Source organism: Trichosurus vulpecula, chromosome 5 (genome assembly GCF_011100635.1).
Source record: "Trichosurus vulpecula isolate mTriVul1 chromosome 5, mTriVul1.pri, whole genome shotgun sequence".
Taxonomy (NCBI): Eukaryota; Metazoa; Chordata; class Mammalia; order Diprotodontia; family Phalangeridae; genus Trichosurus; species Trichosurus vulpecula.
Window position 1 is genome coordinate 42,529,981 of NC_050577.1, and position 26,257 is coordinate 42,556,237.

The window sequence follows — 26,257 nt, forward strand, 5'->3', positions numbered from 1 at the left end:
GTGTACCTCAAGGGATTTATTGATTCATTGTTTGACTCTATTGTTTTTTCACTTTTCCACTCTTTGTGTGATATCAGTGTCTGGAGTGAGCCTTTAACTGCTTTGTGTCTGTCCTTGATCTGGGTTGCATGTACACCCATGATCTTGTCACAGTGAAATTTTCCCAGGAGTCTGGATTTCAGAGCCTTATCTGTGAGCTGTATAGCAGGAAAGGGTATAAACAGGTTTCTGTTTAAAAGATGTCACTGCCTTCTAGTAGAGGCACTGGAGGAACAGAGAGGAGATGGAAATTGCAGCTGGTGTTTTTGAGAAATTATTTGCTTTATCTGTAAAATGGAGATTATAATAGTTGCCCTTTCCTCCTGATAAGAGTGTTGTGAGCTTATCAGTGGGTCTGAGTTATTACCATAATCCTGGCCTTCTGGTCAATTAGTGCCCTCAGGGTGATGCATGTTGTGCAGCATATTTTAAAAGACACCAAGGAAATAGTAGACATGGTCCCTCCCTTTAGGTAGCTAAAATAAGATAATCCATGTGAAACAATTATTAGAAAACATTTATCATTGATAAGGAAAGTGTTGGATAGAGGGCTGGAATTGGAGTCAGGAAGACCTTAGTTCAAATCTTCTCCCAGATACTAATTAGCCATGTGACCTTGAGCACGTCATTTACTTTGTTTGCCTCAGTTTCTTGATTTGTAAGATGGTGCCAATCATAGCACCTACTTCAACTGTGTTAATATTTGTAAAGCACCTTGCAAACCTTAGAGCATTTTATAAATGCTAGTTATTGTTAATATTATTAATTTTATTATCAACAATAAAAGATAGGGACTGTATCACAAGATTGTTGTGAGGATGAAATGAGAGAAACTAAAGTGTTTTCACAAACCTTAAAGTGCTGTATGAATGCTGGCTCTTACTATTATTGACAAAAACAAGAAAGCATGGAAAATTCTACATATGGTAACACCTCACTTATCTGACAGCCAGTAATCTGAATGTCTGAATGAACCTGGAAGTGCCTGAAACACAGCTGAGAAGACAGCGTGGTGGTGCAATAGCCAGTGAGGAAGGGAGTTCCCCATTGCTGCAGGTCTTCAAGTGAGACTAGATGACCCAAAGTTAATGGTTTGTAGAGGGAATTCTTCAGGTATTTGTTGGACTAGATAATATCTATGGTCCATTCCAGTCTTGACATTCTATGACTTTCATGATTATAGAAGAAAAAAGACAAAATTGGCATGTTGGGAGTTTGGGTTTTAGGTCTGACTCTGCCATCAATTATCTGTTTGATCCTGGGAAATTAATGAATCACAGTAGGTTTTAATGTTCTTGTCTGTAAAATGAAGAGACTAGTATGAATCTGTAAGATGAAAGGACTATGACAGCAGCAGCAACAGTCATTTATTAAGCACCTACTTTGTGCTCAGTGCTCTGTTAGGCACTGGGGATGCAATGGTTAAAAAAAGAAAAAGCAGTTTATGATCTATGGGGAAAACAAAATGTGGACATATAAGTAAATACAAAACAGATAACAAAATGATATCTGGGGAGAGGGCACTAGTAATTGGCATGATCAGAAGAGGCTTCCTGTAAGGGGTAGCATTTGAGCTGAGCTATGAAGTGAGATGGAGGTGAGAAAAGAATACATTCCAGGCAGGGGAGACAACCAGTGCAAAGGCCTGGAGGTGGGAGATGAGTGAGATTTTCTAACTTTAGAATTTTATGTTTCCACAATAATCCAGATATGAACCAAAAAAAGGTCTCTGACTAGCCAAAAGAGCTACCACAAGGTCCCTTCATTAAGAGCATATACTCTTATTTTACGTAAACTTCTTAGAAGATCAGTTATCTGCTTTCAGAGGCCACAGCGGATTAAAAATGTCAGACCTGAGGTGGCTTAGTGTTGGTACCACCCCAGCCAGCAACAAGAATCTCAGAATGAGAAGGCACCTCAGTGTCCATCTAATCCCATCTGTACCAGACCAAGAATGTCTATTACAAGTGTCCCTCTAAGTTGCCTATTTTATTTCTCATTGGCTATAATTGTTAAGAAGTCTCCCCCCAACCCCTTATATGGTGAAACAATGAACTTACTCTTCTAGGGTGAAGTTTGCTAGGGGTACCCCTGAGGGGTTAAGGGTATTTTTTTCTAGTGCTATCAGCTCACATTTCCATTCTAGTGTGTTTTCCTCACTGTTAACCACCAGTGACTAGTGCCCAGTACCATTTTCACCAATTTGTGCCAACTAGTTTTTACAAAAAGATGTTTATTGCTAAGATATAGCCAGAACAGAGGTTACAAGCATTTCCTGCCAGTCTCTGGGGCCCAGTGGAATGATTGCCCCCTTATTTCTGGAAGCTCCATACCTTTTAATGCAGCCTTAGGTCATGTTAGCTTTTTTTTTAATCTGCTTCTTATGATGTTCATTTAGCACCAAAGATCCCAGATCTTTGTGGTGGCAAAGAACTGGAAATTGAGGGGGCACCCATCAATTGGGGAATGTCTAAGCGTGTTGTCATATATGATACTGATAGAATCTATGTTATAAGAAATGATGAGTTGGTTAATTTTAGAAAAACAGGTAAAGACTTGCATGAAATAATGAAAAGTGAAATGAGTGGAACCAAGAGAATATTGTACACAGTAACAGCAATTTTGGTTGAAGAACAGCTGTAAACGACCAAGTTATTCTGCATGTTATAAAGACTCAAATCAATTATAAAGGATCTATGAAGGAAGATGTTATCATCTCCAGAGAAAAGAAATGATCAATAGAAGTGTGTATAGTATGGTTTTACATCTATTTATAAATCTGTGTCAAATAGAGGCCTTGTGTAGTTCCCTGTGTAGAGGGAGGAAGGGAGATAGTTTGGACTTTAAAATGTAACCAAAAAATAAATTTTTAAAAAAATTTAAAAGGAAAGAAAGAAATTTCATCTGATGCAGCACAACGTTTTCACCTCTTAAGATCTTTTTGGACACAGATTTTGCTCTCTTCATTAAGTATCTCTTCTAGCTTTATATTATCTTAAAATTTGATAAATATGTCCTCTGGTTTCACATCCCACCTTTGATACATAATATCTGTTTATATCCTGTCTGTTAAATGACTGGTCAAGTCATGGAACCTGGGAATACTACACCCAGGCAACTTTCTAAGTTGCAGAAAAGTTTCCAATTTGCACCAGTAGGGGGAGTTTCCTCACCAGAAGTTTCTCACTCAATCACAGAAACCTGCTCTGCCCTCCCCCCACCCCCTCCCTCAACTTCCCCTCCCCCGTCCTTGTGACATTTTAAACTTAGATCATACATCTCTTGGGAATTTATGACTGTATATCATGCTCAATATTGGTATAATTCCATTTTTTTCCAAACTATTCTCTAGTTCTCCATCAGTTTTGGTTGAATAATGAATGTCTTTCCCAGTGATCTGTGTTCTTGGGTTTATCAAATGTTAGATTACCATATGCATGTGGTTCTATTTCTTGTTTATCCAACTTATTCAGGTGATCTTTTTTTAAAATAAGGTACAAAGTTATTTTGATAAGCATTGATTTATAGAATAATTTTATACCAGGAGGTATTATTTATCTTGACGTTCTTGACCTATAATTTTCCACACAAGAATTTTGCTATTATTTTGTCTAATTTTGTAAAGTATTCCATTGGTATTTTTATTAGCATGGAATTAAATTTGTTGATTAACTTGGGTTGTATGGTAATCTATTTGTGTTTTGGTCATCTAACTCTCAGATATTTAATACATTTTGTTGTGATTTTAAATAGCATTTCTCTTTCTGTCCTTTTTCTTTGTAAAAATAATGTGGAAATCATGCTGGTGATTTTGTGGGATTACTTTTTATTCCCTTTACTTTGTTAAAGCTTTTTGATTAGGTTTTTTTGTTGTTCTTCATTTTTTAAGTAAACCATCATATCATTTGAATAGAGAGGCATTTTAACCTCTTCTTGCCCAGTCCTTTTTCCCTTAGATTCTCTTTTTTGCCTTGTTGCTATTATTAGTCATGTAGCATTTATTAAGCAGCATCTGTGTGCCAAGTATTGTGTTAATTGCTGGGGATACAAAGAAAGGCAAAAAACATTCCCTGCTCTCAAGGAGCTCACAATCTATTGGAGGAGACAACATGTAAACCACTATGTGCAAACAAGATGCATACAGGATAAGTTGGAGATAATCAATAGAAAGAATGCACTAGCATGAAGTGAGACTGGGAAAGACTTTCTGCAGAAGGTAGGATTTGGGACTTGAAGGAAGGCAGGGAAGTCAGAAGGCCAATGTGAGGAGCAAGAGAATTCCAGGTATGGGGGACAGCAAATGAAAATGCCCAGAATCAGGAGATGTAGTGTTTTGTTTGGTGGTGGTGTTTTTTTTTTTTGAGGGGGTGGGGTTGGAAGAGCAAAGAGACTAATGTCACTGAATTACAGGATATGAGAAGGGAAGTGAATATAAGAAGATTGGAAAGGTAAGAAGGGGGCCTGGCTATGAAGGACTTTAGAAGCCAAGGAGAGAATTTTATATTTGATCCCAGAGGTTGAATGAATGGGAAGAGCTGTGTGTGACATGTTCAGACCTATGCTTTAGAAAGATAAATTTGACAACTGAATGGAAGTTGGACTGCAACGGGGAGAGACTTGGCCAACTCGGAAACTATTGCAGTAGTCCAGATATGAGATGATATGGTCTTGTATAAAGATGGCGTCAGTGTCAGGGGAGAGAGGGAGAGTTCAATTTTGCATATGTTGTGTTTAAGATGTCTATGGGATATCTGGTTTGACAGGCATTTGGAAATGTGAGACTAATAGTCAGGGGAGAGTTTAGGGCTGGATAAGTAAATCTGAGAATCATCAGCTTTAGAGATGTCATGTGACATGAATTATTGATAATTGCATAGTTACAGTGATTCTGTACCATTTTGCATTTTGTCAGAAATCACATATGCAATGCCTGATTTTTTTTTTTGAGTCAGCTGAGTGATCCCTTCTCAGGCCTTAGTTTTGGCTAAAATTAGACTTTTGAATATGGTTTGATGGTTACTTACTCTACTCCACCTTGATCCTCCCACCATTTGGATATTGTCTATGGCACCCATCACCAAAGTATAACAATCCTTTCCTCCCTCTCCCTTCTTCAAGTCCATTTGTTTCTTTCTGATCCTTTTCTATAGGATTTGCCATCAGTTTCCAGTCACTGTGGCTATTGCAAGATTGTGATGTTTAAAAAGTTCAAGACCCTCATGGCAGTGAGCTCACAGCTTATATGCTCTTAGAAGAGGGGTTTTCCTGAGGGTGGCAATCAACTCTGATTGATTAACAATTAATGAGAAGTGGACTTTACAAAGAGAAGTAAGCTCACTCCAATGAGGGGCTGAGAGTGACATCATGTCACTCTTGGACAGAGAGACTATCCCCATACCCAGACAGCCCCCAGCCTTGGGCAATCTAGATAAAGAATATAAATCCCCCACCCAAGCCTGAGCAGAAGGGAGTTTCACCATAGATTAGAAGTCTGATCTAGTTGGGTAGAGTAGTGATATCCAGAATGAGGAGAATGTTAGCCCTATCTTCCATCAACCCTGTCCTTGAGAAATTGGATAAGGAAATAGGACAGAGGGAAAAACTGGAGTGTCCCCAATTTTAATAATTGGCTATTAATATGACAGAGAAATAATCAGTTGTCTCAAGGTGGAAACCTCAAAGAAACAATATATTAGCTAATCTGATAGGTGTGGGGTGGTACTTCAGAGTTGTTTTAATTTGCATTTCTCTAATCAATAGTCATTAGGAGCATTTTTCATATGAGTATAGACAGCCTTGATTACTTTTTCTGAAAACTGCCAGTTCATATCCTTTGACGATTTGTAAATTGGGGAATGGGTCTTATTTTTATACTTTGACTTAGTTCTCCATATATGGGAGAAATGAGACCTTTGTCAGAGAAATTTGGTGTAAATTTTTTTTTCACAGTTATGATTACTGTGTATTTCCTTCCATTCTATTTTCCCCATTATCCTACTCTCTCTCTCTTTTCACTCTATCCATCCTCAAAAGTGTTTTTGCTTCTGACTACTGCCTCTCCCAATCTGCCTTCCCTTTTATCAGCCCCTTCCTTCTCTTATCCTCTTCCCCTCTTATTTTCCTATAGGACAAGAGAGATTTCTATACCCAACTGAGTGTATATATTATTCCCTCTTTGAGACATTTCTGGTGAGAATAAGACTCATGCATTTCTCTTCACCTCTGCCATCTTTCTCTTTACTGTGAAAGCTCTTTTGTGAATCTGTTATGTGAGATAATTTGCCCCATTCACCTCTCCCTTTCTCCTTCTTGCAGTGCATTCCTTTCTCTAATCCCTTAATTTTGATTTTTTAGATAATCATCCCATCATATTCAACTCACACCTATGTCCTTTGCTATGTATACCCCTTCTAATGGCCCTGATTAAAGTTCTTAGGAGCTACAAGTATCATTTTGCCATGTAGGATTGTAAACAGCTTGACCTTATTGAATTCTTTATGATTTTTCTTTCCTGTTTACCTTTTTTGTGCTTCTCTTGAGTTGCTGTCCACCCCATAAATCTGGTTTCTGTTCTGTAAGTTCAACCAGCAGTCTAGTGGGAGCAACAGCCGGAACTGTCTTCCTTCAGCCTGCAAAGCCTCTTGTGACCTGTGGTGCTACTACAGTAGCACCTGTCTCACTCCAGCCTGAAAAAACCCTCATCCCCAGGGCATAAGGAATGCTGTCACTGCCACCAATGAAACCCACTGTGACTTCTGGAGAAGTTACGGGGCCATCCATTTCTCTGCCAACTTCAAAGCCAGTTGTGAATTCTGGAGTAGCCTCATCAGCCTCTGTAAAGCCTGTCATTGGGCCTCCTATTCATATCAAACTTATACAACATGGATCCTTCCTTTCACAACCAGCCAGTATTCCACAAAATCTGAAAGTCAAACAGTTAATAGTACAGCAGCCTTCTGGATGCATTGTCAAACAAGTGACTACCCTACCATGTTCCTCAGTCCTGACTATTCAGAAATCTGGACAAAAGAGGATGCCCTTGAACACAATAATACAGACAAGTCAATTTCCTACGGCTTCCACTCTAAAGCAAATTACCCTGCCAGGAAATAAAATCCTGTCACTTCAAACACCTCCTGTTCAGAAAAATAAAATAAAAGACAATGGAACAACATTCTTCAGAGATGAAGGTGACATCAATGCTGTCACTTTCATGGCGGGAGTCAACCTCAGCGAAGAAAACACCTGCATCTTAACAGCAAACTCTGAATTAGTTGGCACACTGACTCATTCGCATAAAGAAGAACCATTCCTTTTTACAGGGACTCTCCAAAAGAGAATTTTAGACACTGGTAAAAGGCATGCCATCACGGAACTTAACTCTGATGTTGTGAACTTCCTCTCCCATGCTGCACACGAGCGATTATGAGGCCTTATAGAGAAACTGACTATAATTGCTCAGCATTGAATGACAACCTGCAAGGAGAGTGAAAATTATGTCATGTCTAATGATACTAGGTCGCAACTTAGATTTCTTGAGAAGCTGGATCACATTGAAAAACAGCGAAAGGATGAAGAAGAACGAGAGATGTTGCTCAGAGCGGCTAAAAGTCATTCTAATAAAGAAGGTGTTTTTTCTTCAGTATTTTTTGTCTCCTTTACCAAACTGTTCATTCTTTTTTCATGATTTTCTTGCATCACTCTCATTTATTTTCCTAATTTCTCCTCTAGCTCTCTTATTTGATTTTTCTAATTGTTTTTGAGCCCTTCCAAAAGTTCTTTTTGGGTATAAGATTAATTCTTTTTGTTTGAGGCTTTGGACATAGCAGCTTTGACTCTGTTGTCTTCTTCTCAGTTTATATTTTGATTTTCCCTCTCACCCTGGTAACTTTCTGTGGTCAGATCTTTTTTGTTGTTTGCTTCTTGTCTTTTCTTTTTGTTTTTAGACCTTTTTTTAAAATTTATTTACTTTATTTAATATTTTTAGTTTTCAGCATTGATTTCCACAAGAGTTTGAATTACAAAGTTTCTCCCCATTTCTACCCTCCCCCTCCCACTCCAAGATGGCATATATATTCTGGTTGCCCTGTTCCCCAGTAAGCCCTCCCTTCTGTCACCCCACTCCCCCCATCCCCTTTCCTCTCATTTTCTTGTAGGGCAATAAAGATTTCTATGCCCTATTGCCTGTATATCTTATTTCCTAGTTGCATGCAAAATCTTTTTTTTTTTTGAACTTCTGTTTTTAAAACTTTGAGTTCCAAATTCTTTCCCCTCTTTCCTCCCCACCCACCCTCCCTAAGAAGGCAAGCAATTCGGCATAGGCCACATGCTTATCATTATGTAAAACCCTCCCACAATACTTGTATTGTGAAAGACTAACTATATTTTGCTCCTTCCTGTCCTATCCCCCTATATTCAATTTTCTCCCTTTACCTTGTCCCTTTTTGAAAGTGTTTGTTTTTGATTACCCCCTCCCCCTATCTGCCCTCCCTTCTATTGTCCCCCATTTTTTTCTCCTTCCTCCTTCTTTCCTGTGGGGTAAGATACCCAATAGAGTGTGTATGTTATTCCCTCCTCAGGTCAAATCTGATGAGGGCAAGATTCACTCATTACCCCTCACCTGCCCCCTCTTCCCTTCCTACAGAACAGCTTTATCTTGCCACTTTTATGCAAGTTAATTTACCCCATTCTATCTCTCCCCTTCTCCCTCTCTCAATATATTCCTCTCACATCCCTTAATATAATTTTATTTTTTAGATATCATCCCTTCATATTCAACTCACCCTGTGTCCTCTGTCTATATACATACACACACACACACACACACACACACACGTATATTCCCTTCAGTTACCCTAATACTGAGGTCTCATGAATTATACACATCATCTTTCCATGTAGGAATGTAAACAAAGCAGTCACTAAGTCCCTTATCATTTCTCTTTCTTGTTTACCTTTTCATGCTTGTCTTGATTCTTGTGTTTGAAAGTCAAATTTTCTATTCAGCTCTGGTCTTTTCATTGAAAAAGCTTGAAAGTCCTCTATTTTATTGAAAATCCATATTTTGCCTTGGAGCATGATACTCAGTTTTACTGAGTAAGTGATTCTTGGTTTTAATCCTAGCTCCATTGACCTCTGGAATATCATATTCCAAGCCCTTTGATCCCTTAATGTAGAAGCTAGTAGATCTTGTATTATTCTGATTGTGTTTCCACAACACTCAATTTTTTTTTCTGGCTGCTTGCAGTATTTTCTCTTTGATCTGGGAGTTCTGGAATTTGGCGACAATATTCCTAGGAGTTTTCTTCTTGGGATCTTTTTCAGGAGGCGATCGATGGATTCTTTCAATTTCTATTTTACCCTCTGGCTCTAGAATATCAGGGCAGTTCTCCTTGATAATTTCTGGAAAGATGATGTCTAGGCTGTTTTTTAGATCATGGCTTTGAGGTAGTCTGATATTTTTAAATTATCTCTCCTGGATCTATTTTCCAGGTCGGTGGTTTTTCCAATGAGATATTTCACATTGTCTTCCACTTTTTCATTCCTTTGGCTCTGTTTTATAATATCTTGATTTCTCATAAAGTCACTGGCTTCCACTTGCTCCAGTCTAATTTTTAAGGTAGTATTTACTTCAGCGGTCTTTTGGACCTCCTTTTCCATTTGGCTAATTCTGCCTTTCCAGGTATTCTTCTCCTCATTGGCTTTTTAGAGCTCTTTTGCTGTTTGAGTTAGTCTATTTTTTAAGGTGTTATTTTCTTCGGTATTTTTTGGGGGTCTCCTTTAGCAAATCATTGACTTGTTTTTCATGTTTTTCTTGCATCACTCTCATTTCTCTTCCCAATTTTTCCTCTACTTCTCTACCTTGCTTTTCCAAATCCTTTTTGAGCTCTTCCATGGCCTGAGAGCAGTTCGTGTTTTTCTTGGAGGCTTTTGTTGACTTTGACTTTGACTTTGTTGACTTCTGGCTGTATGTTTTGGTCTTCTTTGTGACCAAAGAAAAATTGCAAAGTCTGAGTCTGAATCTGAGTCTGTTTTCACTGCCTGGCCACGTTCCCAGCCAATTTACTTGACCCTTGAGTTTTTCGTTGGGGTATGACTGCTTGTAGAGTATAGAATACTTTGTCCCAAGCTTGAGGGGCTGCAATGTTGTTTTCAGAGCTATTTCTACATAGCAAGCTCTGCCACACCAGCACTACTCCTCCCCCAAGAACCACCAACCTGGGCCATACTCAGATCTAAGCTGGTTTTGCCAGATCCACCATTTAATTCTTCCCACCAGGTGGGCCTGGGGCCTGAAGCAACTGCAGCTGTAACTCTGCAAGCAGCCTCAAGTTGCATCACCTCAGGTGCCCCTCCCATGCCTGCCCCACCCCTGCAGTGGCCGAACCTCGAACTTATTCCATTCTGTCCCAGCAGCTTTTCCCACTAACCTTCTCTGTTGTCTTTGGTGTTTGTGGGTTGAGAAGTCTGGTAACTGCCACGCCTCACTGATTCAGGGCACTAGGGCCAGTTCCGTCCCGCTCCCGGTCTGGTTTGTCTGGGTGCAGCTCACACTGGGCTCTGCTCCGCTCTGCTCCCAGGTCTTTGTGATTGACCTTACCCCACCACCATCCAAGCTGTCCTGGGCTGGAGCCCTGCTTCCTTCTGCTATTTTGTGGGTTCTGCAGTTCTAGAATTTGTTCAGAGTTATTTTCATAGGTGTTTGGAGGGACCTGGGGGGAGTCCCTGCTTTCCAGTCACCATCTTGGCTCTGCCCCCCCACCCCCCGCCCGGGTTGCTTATTTTCTCAGCTTATTTCTTGATTTTAACTTTGTATTAAAGTTTGGCTCTGCTCCTATGGTGGAGGCACCATTATCCTTAGCTTCAATATTTTTGTGCAGCTGTTTTCAGAGCTAACTGTGGGGGTTTATGATTTTTATTTCTTCCAAGGTGGTATGATCTAAGGAGAGGGGTGCTTACTACTCTCCTGGCCTGTGTTCTGGTCTCTGAACGACCATAAGCACTCGTTCCCACCCTGGAACTGTGACCAGTGTCCATGCTGCCCTGAGGCCCCAAGCTCTGATGTGCTAGTGCTTCACCTCACCCTGGGACTGGCACCCAGACCATGACCTGTAGCTAGATATAGGCAATGCAGCAGAGTCCTACCTCCAAGGCCAGTAAAGAGACCCCTGTAATCTCCTGACTAGTTGTCTGACCCTTTTACCGTCTATGGGCTGAGAGCTCTGGAAGACACTGCTGCCACTGCTGATTCCAAATTTGTTTCTTTTTTGTGTTAAATCTCTAGTACCTGGCACAGTTCCTGGCACATAGTAGATGTTTAATAAATACTTGCTTAATAAAGTTTACACATATAAAATATTTGTAATTTGCAAATATTTATTTGCAGTTTGCATATATCAAAGGCTTGAGCTAAGCTTGTCCTCCTCAAGAATGTAGTCTAAAAGCCCTTTAGTGAATTGAAACAAAACTTCTATTTTAATGGAAAAAATATTCTGTTTTTCTGGATAGGCAATTTGGGACTATTGGTTGATTTCTTTTGGTTTTTGATATCTGTCCTTTCATTTCTTGTTCTGCATGGAAAGATTGATGCCTTTTAATACGTTGTTTATTTCTTCCATGCTGCTTACAAAATTTTCTCATTGTTGTTGAAACTCTGTATTTTGAAGATTGCATTTCTAGGTCAGCCTAATTTGTGATTCCTATGTGTTGGCGTCTTGTGTTTTCTGTTGGCTATTACTCTTTCCTGTTTTTTCTACTCTTTTTTGTAATATCCTGAAAGATTGCATTAAGACTCTTTCTAAGTATTTTTTCTGGGAGATTTTTTTCTAGTTAATTATTTTATTTTTTATTAATAATTTTCTTTCCATTAGGACCACCAAATTCTTTACAGATTCTAACATCTTACTAAAAATCTCCACCAATATTTTCAAACTGTTGATTTTCTTATTTGTGTATCTTTACTTTTCATTCACTGATTTCTTCATTTTTTTCTTTCTCCATTAATTTCTTCTCTAGCTTTTCTGAAGAAACATGTGATAGATTCATTTTTGATCCTGGGACTTTTTTCCTTTCTTTAGTTTCTTTCACCCCAAACTATTCATTAAGTTGAGTCCCTCTGTCCTTCTCTTTTGTTTACTTATTTCATAAGTTGATTTTCCCCCCTTTCAAAGAGGACATATGACCTGTGAAAGGGTTTTTTTTGTTTATTCTTTTGCATTGGTAGATTTCCTGCTCTTTTTGCAGTGATGTGGGGGAGTTGGGTTCAAAAATGGCTGCTTGTTCCACCATATTTCTCTTCCCCCAGATCTCTCCCTTCCTACTCCATAAGGCTGTCTTATTCAGTTTTTTGAGTAGCTGAAAGTGATCACTAATACTTTGGTGACAGGATCAAGTTTGAAAAGGATCTTTAGGCTGAAAGAATGGATTGAGTGAACAGGGAAAATGCAAAATTATTCTTAATGCTAAAAAAGGCAAATGCAGTAGTAGTATAAGACAGAAGAAACCTAGCTCAGCAGAAGTTCATGTGAAAAAGACTGGCAGGGGTTTTATTTAACAACAAGCTCAATACAAACCAATGGTATGATTACACTACCAGAATAGATCATACTACATTAGTCTGCATTAATTGGAGTATAATGGTCCCATTGGGGCAAGTCATTATCCCATGACATTCCATAGTGCTCAGACCACACTTAGAGTGTTGTGGCTAGTTGTAGAAGACATGTTTTTAGAGGAACAAGCTGGGGCATATCCAGAGGATAGTTATTAGGCTGAAGGGTCTGGAAGCATTAGATGAGGAAAGCTGAAGGAACCAGGCATGTTTTACTTAGTAAAGGGAAATCTTAAAAGGAGCATTATGTCTCTCATCAGATATTGTGTGAAAGAGAGATTGATTTTGAAGAGCTCCATAAGGCAGAACTAAGATTAATATTAGGAGGAATATTTTTAGCTCAATATAGGTAAGTACTCTCTACCAATTAGAACTGTCTAACACTAGAAGGAGCCACCTCATGAAGTTGAGAGCTCCCTATCAGGGGAGAGTGATTTATGCAAATTCCTTTTGACAGGGTTATTTTCAAGAAGGGAGTCAAACTGGGTCAGAGGTTGGACTTGATGCCCTCTAAGGTTTCCTTGATTATAAATACTTTGGTGATAGCTGATCTCTTGATTGACGACTGTCTCCCAGGGACCACCATTTTAGGACGGACCCTAGTCATGTTTGACTTCACTCACACCTGGACTCAGTCTCCAGATTTCTCCTTCTCTTTGCCTGTTGCTTCACCATCTTGGAGAAAACTCTGTTCTAAGTCCCTGCTCTCCAGATTGAGATCTCCCTCCCTGAGTCCATCATTTTGCAGAAAACCTCAGCCAAGCTTCACCTCACTCATGCCTGGACTCAGTCACTAGATTTCTTGTTATTTTTTTTCCTGATGTCTTTATCCCTACATGGTTACACATGCCCCCACTTTCTAACTTCTTTATATATATTATCTTGCCTGACTAGAATATAAGCTTCTTGAGGGTAGGAACTGTGGTTTTTTTGCTTGTATTTGTATCCTTAGCACTTAGCACATGCTAAACATTCAATAAGTGCTCTATTCATCCATCCATCTGTCTATCTATATATGTGTCTCTGTCTGTCTATCTAAAAATCCTCCTTTGGACATTGAGCAAATATCATGAAATCTAGTTAACTTTTCATGAAAAACAATATGAAATTATTTCTTAGACCTTTGTCAATGACGTATTTTCCTTGACAAGCCTCTCTTCTCCTTTTTTCTGTTATACATAATCTGGCAGTAGGAGGCTGCCAGAGGAATTGCTCTTCAGGTACAAGTTGGATTGCATACCTTCCTTACCAACTGATTCCAGGACTATCTGAACATCTAAGATTTCCCATGTCATTACTCCCTTCTCGATATAATTAAATAATTATTGGGAAAGCAGTCATGGCAGAGTGGATAAAGAGTTGGTCTTGGAATGAAGAACACCTGAATTCAAGTCCCTTCAGTTCTCAAAGTGGAGTCTGTTGACATCTGTGGGACTTCACAAAATGGAGATAAAAACAGCACCTAACTTGTTGACTTGACAGCTCCCAGGGCTGTTGTGAGGATAAATGAGATGATATTTGTAAAGCACTTTGTAAGCCTTAAAGTGCTATGTAAATCTAGCTATTGTTTATTAAGTCATAAAGCAGTTTTGATATATGTCAGTGGAGGGAGTGTCCATCCCAATGCCCTGTCCCTCACAGACCCCTGAAGTCTTCCTTAGGGCATGTGCAAGGTTAATATAATGGGAAGATCTTCCTCTGCTCATTAATAGGCCTAACATGGAGCCCATTAAGGGAATCTTTATTAGGGGAGGCTTTTTTTGTAGGAAGGCTCACACCTTTTGCTAATTTCTAATTAGGCACTGAGTCTCAAGGGTTGTGATGTCCTCTGGCTCTGAGAAGGGTATATATACTCTGAGGTTAGCATTTTGCTTTGGGGCTCACTCATTGGAGGAGTGTTTGTTTGATTAGGGCAGAGGAGACTCTGGATAGCTGTTAAGGAGCGCCCCACCCCACTCTTGAAAACCCAGATGTTGGTGCTTCTCTCTCTGGTAACTATGTATGTATTGCTAATTTCTCAGACAGAAGCCCAGTCTGTTGATTTGTGTTATTATTTCTGCTTGTAATCTCTGTATTTTCTCTGATGTTCAGGATTCTGACTTTTCCCCTGAACTAAGTGAATGACATGTATACATACATACATATATACACACACACACACACACACACACACACACACATATATATATACACACACATATATATGAATGATCGTTGACCCCTTTAAAGTTGCTTTCCTTTAGAAAAGCAGATCAAAGAAGCTGTGCTAGCAGCCATCCTGGGTATGCCAGGGTGCTTGCTGTTACAGCATAGAAGTGTGATATTCACACACTCATTTAAAGGCACATAGATAACATGTTACACCCCAGCACAGATTCCCATTCTTGGCAGTTCTCACTAACCACCATGGGACCTAGATATTTTAGCAGAAATCACTTCAGATTTGTAGCATAGTTTGCCATAAGTAAGAAGACACAAAGAGCATTTATTCAGCACTTAACTATGTGCCAGCCACTGTGCTAAGTGCAGGAGATCCATCTACGAGCAAAAAGAAAAACAGTCCCTGCTCTCAAGGAGCTTCCATTCTAATGGAATCTGCCTATCTGGCAGAACCACAAAAAAGCATGGAGATGCTTTTTCAGACCTATCTCAGGCAAATGGAAAGCATCCCTGATTTTCACTGTAACATTAAAGGTTTCATTCCACTTCCACTTGGAGTCAAATATCATTTGAAAAGAATTACAGACTTATTCTTCAACTACTCTGTCCTTTGGCATAGGTGGTATCAATAGGCTGGAGAGACTCTAGGGTTTTTTTTTAATCCCCACCACATAACACAGTTTCTAGTATGTAGTAGGTACTGAATAAGTGCTTATCTCCTTCTCCAGAGACCAGGATCTGGAGGACTGAACTGTTCCTCTCAAAATCCTCACCCTGGGTCCCCAAGGTCCTGATGGGTGAGTGCCTCACCTGTGAGATGCCATCTGTTGAGCTCTAGACATGCTCCACTTCATTTCCTGAACATCTCCTCTCTGGTTGTTTTGTTGTTCCTCCAGCATCTATACACACCCCAGCTCCTTTCCCCCAAATTTCTAGTTATGAAACCATAATCAAATCAATACTGCCATTGCCAGGCACCCTGTGGGAGAGACAGGAGGCAGTATGTAGAGGGCAGGTCAAACCACCACCACCTCCTCGACCACCAGGTTTTACAGCTACAGCTGCTGGAGACCCAAGAAAGAAAGCTCTTTTCACCAAGAACTGCCAGATGTCTCAAGGTAAAAAAAACAAAAACAAAACAGATATGATTTAATCAGTGGAAATGGCATCAGAGAAGAGGCATGACCATCTGCTGTGCTGCTGCCCCTTGAGGACCAGAGGGGTCTTTCCACCTGACTTGCAGCTGAAACCTTCCATATGTGTTGTCTCCTCTGTTAGAATGTGAGCCTCCAGAGAGGGGAGACCATTCAACTTTTCTATCTGTATCCCCAGAACTGAGCATAGTGCTTTGCACATAAAACATGGTTAATAAATGCCTTATTCATTCATTTGTTTGCTCATTGTGAATTGAAAAGGTATGTCAATCTATTCCCTATGGCCCTACTCATCACCTCTGTAACTTTTCAAGCCAGAATACCTCTCCTTGTCTACCACTCCCCTATATAGGCTGTCTCCCCCTTTAAGGGTTCTTGAAGTCAGGAATTTGTCTTTGCTTTCATATTTGTGTCTGTGACTGAGCACAGTAGACTACATTCATTCATTCATTTGTTCATTCAATTGCATATCAAAATAACAAAACATAAAATAAAAGAGTACATTCCATACAACATAACAACACAATTGAGCATTTAAAACATTTTTGATCAAAATTTATTTTTTTATCATGATCAAAACAGAGAAACTGATTTGTTAGGAGACTGCCAAGCTTTGTTTAGTACATCTCTCTTCAATATCCCCCAATCTTGTTTAATTAAAACGGGAACCCCAAGTGGAAGAGTCTGAGTCTGGCCAACAGCCAACCCCTTATACATGAATCTGATTCATGATACACAATTCTGGAGAAAGGCAGCTGTGGCAATCAGGGACATCAATTTTTCTGGAGGAAGAGTTCAGGTTAAAGATTCTGGGAAAGTCAAATTGTTCTGTTGTAGTAGAAGAGATGTTTGTAAAGGAAAACTTCCTATAACTCAGGGCAGTGTTATATTGTGTGGAAGCGGCAAGTGTTTTCATCAGCTTTGAATAATAGTGATGTAAGAACTTCCATTTATAAAACACTTTAAAATTTTATAAAGTGCTTTTCCATACATGATCTCATGTGATTCTCATATTGTTCTTGGAGGCAAATAGTTTAAGTTATCATCCATATCTTTAAGATGAGGAAACAGGCTGGAGAGAGATGAGAAGGATGTAATTTGCCCAATATCATAGGTAAGTTTATTCAATCCAGTACTAGAATCCAGGTCGTCTTTATTTTTGTGTGTGTGTGTGTGTATACACACATATATATGTATGTTTATACACACACACACACACACATATATATATATATATACATGTATTTGATGCTTTTTAAATACACTATAATAATTTCTTAATAACTGCCTCCTTCCCCACTTCCATACCCCTCTAGCCAATGCAAACCTCTATCGCGACATCAACAAAAAAGAAAAAAAATGGTGAGAAAAAACAACTGACTCAGAAATTTCCTCTCCCAACGTATGACACATTTTAATATGTGTCATATAAAGAGAGTGGAAATATATCTTCTTGTCAGTTTTCTGGAGTCAAGATGAATTAAGAGCTTCTAATTTTAAATTCAGAGTTCTTTCTTCTATTATAAGAAAAATTTATCTTAGCCCTGTGCTTACATGCTTAGAATGCTAAATTTTGTAGTTTACAAATTGAATTTCATGCCCTAGCTCAGAGACTGAATCAGAACAGATTCTGAGCAATGCAAAGAGGAAGAAGGGCAAGGAAGGATGTAGAGGGAACCATAAAAGACAGCTTGAATATTAACTAGATTTTTTTTCACAAGTTGTTGTCTCATGAGCCGTATAAATATTTTCCCTGACTTATTTCTCCTTTCTTCCTCCCTTATTTTTTTAAAGTTTTATTGATTTCCCTTTGTTTTTGCACTATGGTCATTTCTTATATATTCTTCTCCACCACTGAATCCTCCTTTATAACAACAGCAATAAAAACCCAACAAACATATAAATGAAACCAATGCATCTAGCAACCTATCGTATGCCCTATTCTGCACCCAGAGACCCCTCTGTCTCCTGAATGGAGAGAGGTAAGTTTCATTATCAGTTCTCCCTGTCTCCCATTATTTTTGAGTGATGTTTGTCTGCAAAGTCCAGATTCAGACAATATGGAAAAACTCCTTATTCAGTTTAACACAAATTTCAGTTTATTTAAGTAACTTTGTTTTTAGTTGACTCCTGGCAAGGTGCCTATTTGACAAAATAGCTATTAAAGAAAAACATGTTTTCCAAAGTTACATTTGAAGATGTCATTACATGCCTTTCACTCACATTTTACTAGTAATATTCTATAACAGGGGTTTAGAAAGGACTAATTTTCTAATTCTCAACCTTATAGGCAGCAAGAGGACAATTAACACAGAGAGCTGGCTGAGTAAGACATGAGTTCAAATATAGCTTAGATATTTAGGAGCTGTGTGACCCTGGGCAAATCATTTGACCACTGTCTGCCTCAGTTTCCATATCTGTAAAACTGGGATAATAATATCTCCTACATTTGAGAGTTGTGGTGAGGATCAAATGAAATATTTGTCAACCTTAAAGAGCTCTACAAATTGTAGCTTGTTATTCTTTTGACAAAGTAGAAGAGATCGACATTATTTACTTGCCCTTAAGTGATACTTAATCTGTAGGGGGAAAAAAATAATGTTCCTTGGCCAGGTTCCTTTATTAAACTTTACCTTCCAAACACACTTTTTTAGATTATCTTGTTTCCTGTCCTTCCACTTATTTCATGTCCTTCCACTTAGATGCTTCTGGCATGGATTCTGGCTTTAAATTGCCTTCTGGTTAATTAACTTGTGGGAGACAGTCGTTTCCCAGGCTGCTGATGTGGGAAGGCATCCTGGTGTAGTAGAAAACAAGTTCCAATAGGAGGCAGGGACCGGGGCTGGGTTCTAGTTCCAGTGACCTTGGGCAAGTCCTTACCCTCACTATGCCTTGGTTTCCTCTTCTGCAAAACACGAATGGTCCTTGGACTGCTAGGGTTGTTGATGGAATCAGATGAGATAAAGACAGAATACAGATTTGAATTCTTGCTCTGTGACCCCGGCCTTTACACTAGGTAACCGTGTGACCATAGGCAAAGCACTTGACCTCATCTGGAAGATGGGGATAATTCTTGCAGCTCCTACCTCATGAGTTTTTTTTTTAAATGGGGCTTTAATGAGATAACATGTGTGGAGTCCTTTGTAAAACCTAAAATGCTATAATGAATGGCCTCAGTTCTCATGTCTACAAGATGAACGGGTTAGTTTGGATGACCTCTAGATAATAAGATGCTTTATAACCCTATATTTTAGGTAAAATTACTTTTAAAGCAATATACAGCTGCACTAAGATTTTTGGGACATGCTGTATAAGTGCATCCTTAAGGTCTTGTGTTGCCAGGTCCAACCTGAGGCCAGTTGTACCCCTTTAGAACAGCAGAAAATGTCGTGAGGAAGATTTCGTTTTCTAAATAAAGTCGTATCTGGATAAAAAAATGCAGTTCTAGGAAGCAAATTGGAGAATCCATCTTTTGAGTGACACTAACAATAACATCAGCTTTGGCCATCTGAGCTGACCTAGTTTCTAAGTTACATCCTGAGGATGCTTTAGGGAAAAAAGCATTACCATTTAATAATCACACCAAGGGACAAAGCTGGAGGCTCCATATCCAGGACATTGTCTACATTCTTATACGAAGGAGGCAAACAACACAAATAGGCCAATACATTGAATCTGGGAAGCTGAATTATCCAACTTACTCTAGGTATTGTCAGTCTTTAGGGTTTAAGAGGGTGCCCCTTCACCTCTCTGGACCTCATTATCTTCAGCTGGGAAATGGGGGGTTTGGACTAGAGGTTCTAAGGCTCTAGCTCTCAGTCTGTGACAGTGACCACAGCCTGCCTGTGACCTGTGACCATTTCTACACTGAACTTTTAAGCCATCAGCCACTCTTCTTCTCATCCAACTAGGTGTATCTTGGCCTAGGCCCTTGTTATTCTGCTCCTCACCAGTCTACTGTGTACCATTTCTATGCTGTTTTATCCTCATTTTAAAAAAAAGAATAGAATGGAAACTCCATTAGAGCAAGGAGACAAGGATGATTTCACTTGTATGTCTGCATCCCTAGTAGCTAGTATACAGAAGGTGCATAATAAATGCTTATTGATAGACTATATATATATTTTTTTCCTATTTCATAAAATGATAACATTCCAAAAAGTTTTGGTTTCAGTCTTACATTTCATTTTAAGCACAAAAGCCATGTATGCATATCTCATAACATATCATCCATGATATAAAAGAATCCATAAACTTGAATGTCTGGTGAACTTGCCCCAACCCTAATGATCCAGCTTCTAGCACATTTCTGATAACATGCTAAGATAGACAATGTTTAACTCAGCTACTTTATCTATCTATCCATCTCTCTCTCTCTCTCTCTCTCTCTGTATGTATATACACATATATACATCTACACATCCATATATGTATGTATGTATGTGGAAGTAGGGTTGATGGTTGATTAGACTAAATAGGAGAGACACACAAGGATACAGGCCATTCTTTTGTAACTCAGGAGAAGTCACTTGATACTCAAGGAGTCTTCTGGTGCTATCGGATAATGTATTTGTTGAGAAGTGGAAATATTAAGTTCAGGTCTGTACCTGGAGTCTGAATATTCTTGTATTTCCTTTCCTTTTAGGGATCTCTGTTCTTGAATCTCAAAGATTTTCAGTTCCTTTCAAGACTTGTAGGACACCGCCCCCACCTCCCCAACCAAGCCCATTTTTTTTAATGAAAAGGAAAGAATCCTTTTTACAAACCAGCAGAGACTTCTTGCTCCCCAGTAGATGGAGTGTATGTTGAGCTCACTCGGTCAAGCGTCTCCCCATGGAAAATGGGGCAGTGTTTGCAGAAACGCCGGACAATGTATTTGCGGAAGAAGGTAGAGAGGTATCTCCTAAACTTTTCCCCAACAAAGGCATAGATCACTGGGTTGATACAGCAGTGAGTCATTCCAAGTGTCTCTGTCAATTGCATGGCTCGGTCCAGCCTGTTGGAGCTGTCACAATTATCTAGACCAAAGAAAACTTGGAATGTATTCAAGAGAAGCACGATGTTATAGGGAGCCCAGAAGAGAAAGTAAATGATCATAATCACAAAGATTAATCTCACTGCCTTGTGTTTCTTCTTCTCATTCCGACACCTCAGCAATGTTTTTATGATTCCTGAGTAGCAAATGATCATAATAAAGAGGGGTAACACTAACCCCAAAATATTCATCTTTAAAGTTTGGAAGTTCTTCCAGACAGTGGACTGATCTGATGGGAAATGAGGGCTGCAGGTGTGTTGCATCCCTTCCTTTTGAGATTTGGTGAAGATGATTGCTGGGAGAGACGCAAAGCCAGCCACCACCCAGGTGATGACACTTGTCAAAATGCCAAAGGTGACAGTCCTAGCTTTCAGAGCAAACACGGCATGGACAATGGCCAGGTACCGATCAATGGTCAGGAGGATGATGAAGAAGACTCCTCCAAAGAAACCCATGTGATAGAATCCTGTCAGCACTTTACATAGGACATCGCCAAAGATCCACTGGTCTGCAGCGTAGTGAGCCCAGAAGGGGAGAGTGAGGATGAAAAGTAAATCAGAGATGGCCAGATTGAGCAGATAGATGTCTGTCATGCTTTTCAGCTTTTTACATCTTATCAAGGTGAGAAAAACTAGCGCATTACCCACAAAGCCAAAAATGAACACCAGGGAGTAGAGAGGGGGGAGGAGCCATGATGCTGTCTGCTTCACATCAAGTTTCTGGCAGGGAGCTTTAAAATCATAGTAGAATGGTGAGGTGGTTGCCTCGTCCATTTTGTTCTGTCCTGTGAATGAAGCAAAAAATGTGCTGTTCCTTCAGTACAGTATCACCAGGAATCACAAGATCATAAATTTACAGCTAGCAGGGATCTTGGAGGTCATCTAGTCCAATCTCCTTGTTTTATAGATGAGGAATTTGTGGTCAGAAAGGTTAAATTACTTACTTAATGTTAAGTAGGTAGCGACTTGGGCATAATTTGAACCCAACTCCCCTAACTACAAATTTATTGCTGTTTTCACTAGAGTGAACTGCCTCTCAAGTAGTCTATGAGAGATGCATAAAATCAATCTATCAACCAACCAACAGCATTTATTAAGTGTTTAGTATATGGCAGGCACTGTACATGTATCAGTACATATATATGATAGCGTTGAGGGTGGTGTTCTTTATCTATGGGAATGATGCTTCTGACCCATTGTCTAGACTCTAGCATTTATAGAGTTGCTTTAAGGTTTATAAAGCAGCATATGTAAGTGATCAGATTTGGTCATCACAATGACCCTACGAGGGAGGTGTTCTTGCTAGTCCCTATTTCACAGATGTGGCAAATCAGTCTGACAGATTCAAACTTAGGTCTCCTAACACCAAGTTCAGCACAATGTCATCCAGATGCCTCTAGGGATCATTGGAACATGCTCTTTTAGGCATTTCCCCTCCAAGAAGCAATAATGGGTTTGTAGTGATCCACGAATACCTTTCCACTCCATTCCTCTTGTGACCATATGCAGATTTCATAAATATTAAATTTCACATATGGTAATCAGTTGCAGCAAATTCTTGTATCTACATGATATAACAGAAAGAATATTGTATTGGGGAATCAGAGGGCATGCCTTCAGTCCCAGATCTGCCACTTGCAAACCTTATTATCTTAAGCAAATCACTGTACACTTCTAGGACAAAGTTTGTTGTTGTTGAGTCGTTTTAGTCATGTCTAACTCTCTGTGACCCCATTTGAGGTTTTCTTGGCAAAGATACTGGAGTAGTTTGCCATTTCCTTCTCCAGTTCATTTTACAGTTGAGGAATTGGAGGCAAACAATTAAATGACTCGCCTGAGGTAATACAGCTAGTAAGTGTCTGGGGCCAGGACAAAGTTTGCTCACTTGTGGAATGAAGGCTTTAGTCTAGATTATATCCAAACTCCTTCCTAATTCTACCTCAGTTGAAGGTAGAAAACCAGACATTAAATATTCAGCTCAGTGAATAGAAGGGCAAACAGATGCAAAATACAAGGATTTGCTAATTATTTTTCTCTATTATAGGCAGTTAATGGCTTTTGGTCTGTAGCCTTTACACCTGTATACCTGTGGGCACATATTAGCTGCATCAGATAATTAAGTTTGTAGGCTGTATTGTAGCCAAAGGGTCTAGAGTGAACAAAGGCTCTGGATGCCCAAGAGAACATCTTAGGGAAATTAACATGGAGAAACTCTTCCCCTTGTTGTGGCATCCTTCCTTGGCTTTGGAGTATTCCAAAAAGACTATTGAGATCACAGGTAGAGTGGAGTGTTCTTTATTTTTGATGGGGGGGGGAGAATTTCCCTTTCCCTTTAAAATACATGCAGTGGAGATAGCAGAACCTGTCGAGGGTATAGGGTGGGAGAGGTAAGCAGAGATGAATTGGACTAACTAAATTAATGGAGTGGAGTACTCTTCCTGTGTTGCATTTGGTGAAGCTCATTATTTTTGTGAGGGAGGGGAGAGTTCAACTTGGGATTTCATTAGGGAAGGGACTCCCAATGAGAAAGTGCCTTCCACTGATACAGATCAACATCTCCTCTTTGACTTAAAGTTTTCTTTGAGGGGGCGCTGGGAAGTTAAGTGACTTACCCAGGGTCACACAGCATTAAAGTCAGGTCTTTCAAACTCCAAGGCCATCTCTTTCTCCACAAAGCCCCACTGACTCTTATAAATCTTGTAGAAATAGTGTCTGGGAGCTAGGATTTCATTGGCTTGGAGAAGTTCTGAATGAAAATTCCTTCTATCAATGCAAAGCTCATTTTCTAGAACCCTGATAGTTGAAGTGCCTTGCCCAGGGTCACACAGTCACAGTATGTCTGACCCAGTGTGTGTCAGAGGCAAAACTTTAACTCAGGTCAGGCTGTGACTCTTAGAAAGGTTGTAGGTATCAGGTATGGTGCAAACTGTCTTTAACTAGCCAAGGGGGCAGCTAAGTAGCACAGTGCATGGAGTGCACTGGGCTTGGAGTCAGGAAGACTCATCTTCCTGAGCTCAGATCTGGTCTCAGACATTTCCTAGCTGTGTGACCTTGGGCAAGTCAGTTATTCCTGTTTGCCTCAGTTTCCTCATCTGTTAAATGAGCTGAAGAAGGAAATGGTGGTATCTTTGCCAAGAAAACCCTAAGTAGGATTGCAAAGAGTCAGACACAGATGAACAACAACAGAAACAACACACCAACATTCCCCCGTTGATGCAAGCTCTAACCTGGATTTTCTACAAATTATTTTTAACATCTCAAAACTGTCAGGTCAAAGGATCAGCACATCATAGATTTAGAGCTAGAAAGAACCTTAGAGTCCAGCCTGGCTCATTTTACAAATAGAGAAACTGAGGTTCCAGAGAAGTTGACTGACTTCTTTTTCTACATGACATAGTTCCTTTAGCATAAACAGCTGAAATAATTACTTGAGTCAGAGGGAGAACTGTGACTCCCTCAAAGTCCATTCACAAGCTATTTTTATATTAGTCATATCATAAAGAAGGCCTGAGTTCAAATATTGACCGTGAGACCCTGGGCAAGTCACTTAATCTCAGACTTCTAGAAAGTGAGCTCTGCATTGACAGAAGGAACTTCCTCATTCTGAATTTCCTGAGGCAAATGAAATCATAGCCCCAGACCCTCTCTCTAACCCATAACAGAAAGTAAGGGTTCTTCTCCTTTCTTTGGCACAGATCCTTTGGGCAGTCAGGGCAAGCCTTTGGACCCCCCTCAGAATGTTTTTAAATGCTTAAAATTAAATACATAGGCCTGTCAAGGCAACTAATTATATTGAAATACAGTTATCAAAATATTTTTCCATCCAAATTCATGTTCTGCCTGAAACCTATCCAGGGACCCAATACCAGGTTAAAAACCCCTGATTGAAAGCTGTGCAAGAAGTAAAGTTCTTGCAGAAAAGGGAGCTTTCGTTGCAATTTGCACTGGACTAAGCAGATATATAGGAATGCCATGTGAGGTTTAAATACCACCTTAAATGAAAAAAGCTCTCACCTACCAACAGTGTCTCTCAGGAAATGGATGAATCACAGGATTTCAGAAGCCATCTAGTCCAGTCCACACCTAAATAAGAATCCCTGACAGGAGAAGAAACATAATGAGTCAGGTGCCTGTACCATTTATTATGTATGTAGAATCTTAGCAGGAGAAGGACATTGCATTCCACAGTGGACATTTTTAGCACATGACTAATCCATCCCATCCTTCCCTGAGGTGAGGAGAGAAGCTGGATGGTATGAGGATGGAGTAAGGAGAGGAGGGAAGAAAGTTAATTCTGCTTCATTTGGGGGTAAATTTCAGTCCCCTTTATGTTTTTTCGGTAAAAATATCTTCTCTCTCACTTAACCCCTCTGGGGAATTCCCATTTCCCCCCCTTCCTTGATGTCTGGGTTTATAGTCAGAGGAAGCTGGGTTTGAATCCTGATACTGTCACCTATTTGACTTTGGGTTTGTCACGTCACTGTCTGGGCCTCAGTTTCCTCATCTGGAAAAAGGTATTGGACTAGATGACCTCTCAGATAGCTTCCAGCTCAAAATCCCATGATCCATTTGCAACTGTGCTTCACAAAATGATCCAGCAATAAATAACCAATATTTTAGGGGAAAGCATTTGCCCTGATCTTGCTGATTATTTTCAGATCTAAATGCCACCCAAATGTAAATACACAATGCACAGGATGCTTGTAATAACCTCCCCCTCTCACTCCCTTTTAGAGAAACAAGTCATGGTAGCAAATAAATAAAATAATAATAAGAAAAATTCCACAACTCACCAATAGACAGTTTTCTCTACAAGGCACAAAAGTTTTAACCTCCTCATAGACCTTGCTGTAAAAATCAGTAGATAGAGCTTGGCGTGCAAAAGTAGGAAATAACATTTCCTGCAAAAAAAAAAAAAGGGCGGAGATATACCAAACACGTATACATAGTATAGAATTAACCAAACCTCTCCCCCCCACTCACACAAATCCCCAAACCGAAGTGCCATAGTTCTCCTTCTCCTTGTTCTAGCACTCAAATAGACTATATCTGTTGAAATCTTGTTTCGCAATCCTAGATTTGAGTTAGGCACATCCTGGTATGTGGCTCAGGGTCCCACAATTCTCATTATTTTACAAACCTAAAAGCTTCCCCAGATATGGTGATGCATATCTCCTCTGCCCAATGGTTTGCAGCAAATGGTACCAATGATCCCTAGTGATGCACCCACAGTAATAGTTCAATTGCAGTTGAGTGAGAT

The 26,257-nt window shown here is 39.7% G+C and overlaps 1 protein-coding gene and 1 pseudogene across 1 annotated transcript; one reads left to right on the forward strand and one right to left on the reverse strand.

The window, feature by feature from the left end:
• The first annotated feature begins 1,008 nt into the window (after positions 1 to 1,008).
• On the forward strand, positions 1,009 to 18,300 carry LOC118850851 (annotated as a pseudogene).
• A 108-nt stretch (positions 18,301 to 18,408) lies between these two features.
• Positions 18,409 to 25,856, reverse strand: LOC118851603 (C-C chemokine receptor type 5-like). The gene is made up of 3 exons (XM_036761106.1): positions 25,791 to 25,856; positions 25,016 to 25,094; positions 18,409 to 21,782 (listed from the first exon to the last, which is right to left on the reverse strand). The coding sequence occupies exon 3, from the start codon at positions 21,769 to 21,771 to the stop codon at positions 20,722 to 20,724; it is 1,050 nt and encodes a 349-aa protein (XP_036617001.1). The 5' UTR covers positions 21,772 to 21,782; positions 25,016 to 25,094; positions 25,791 to 25,856; the 3' UTR covers positions 18,409 to 20,721.
• Between the last annotated feature and the right edge of the window lie 401 nt (positions 25,857 to 26,257).

Excerpts from the sequence above, each read along its gene's own strand:
- LOC118851603 (XM_036761106.1), bottom strand. The coding sequence starts at position 21,771 with ATGGACGAGGCAACCACCTCACCATTCTACTATGATTTTAAAGCTCCC.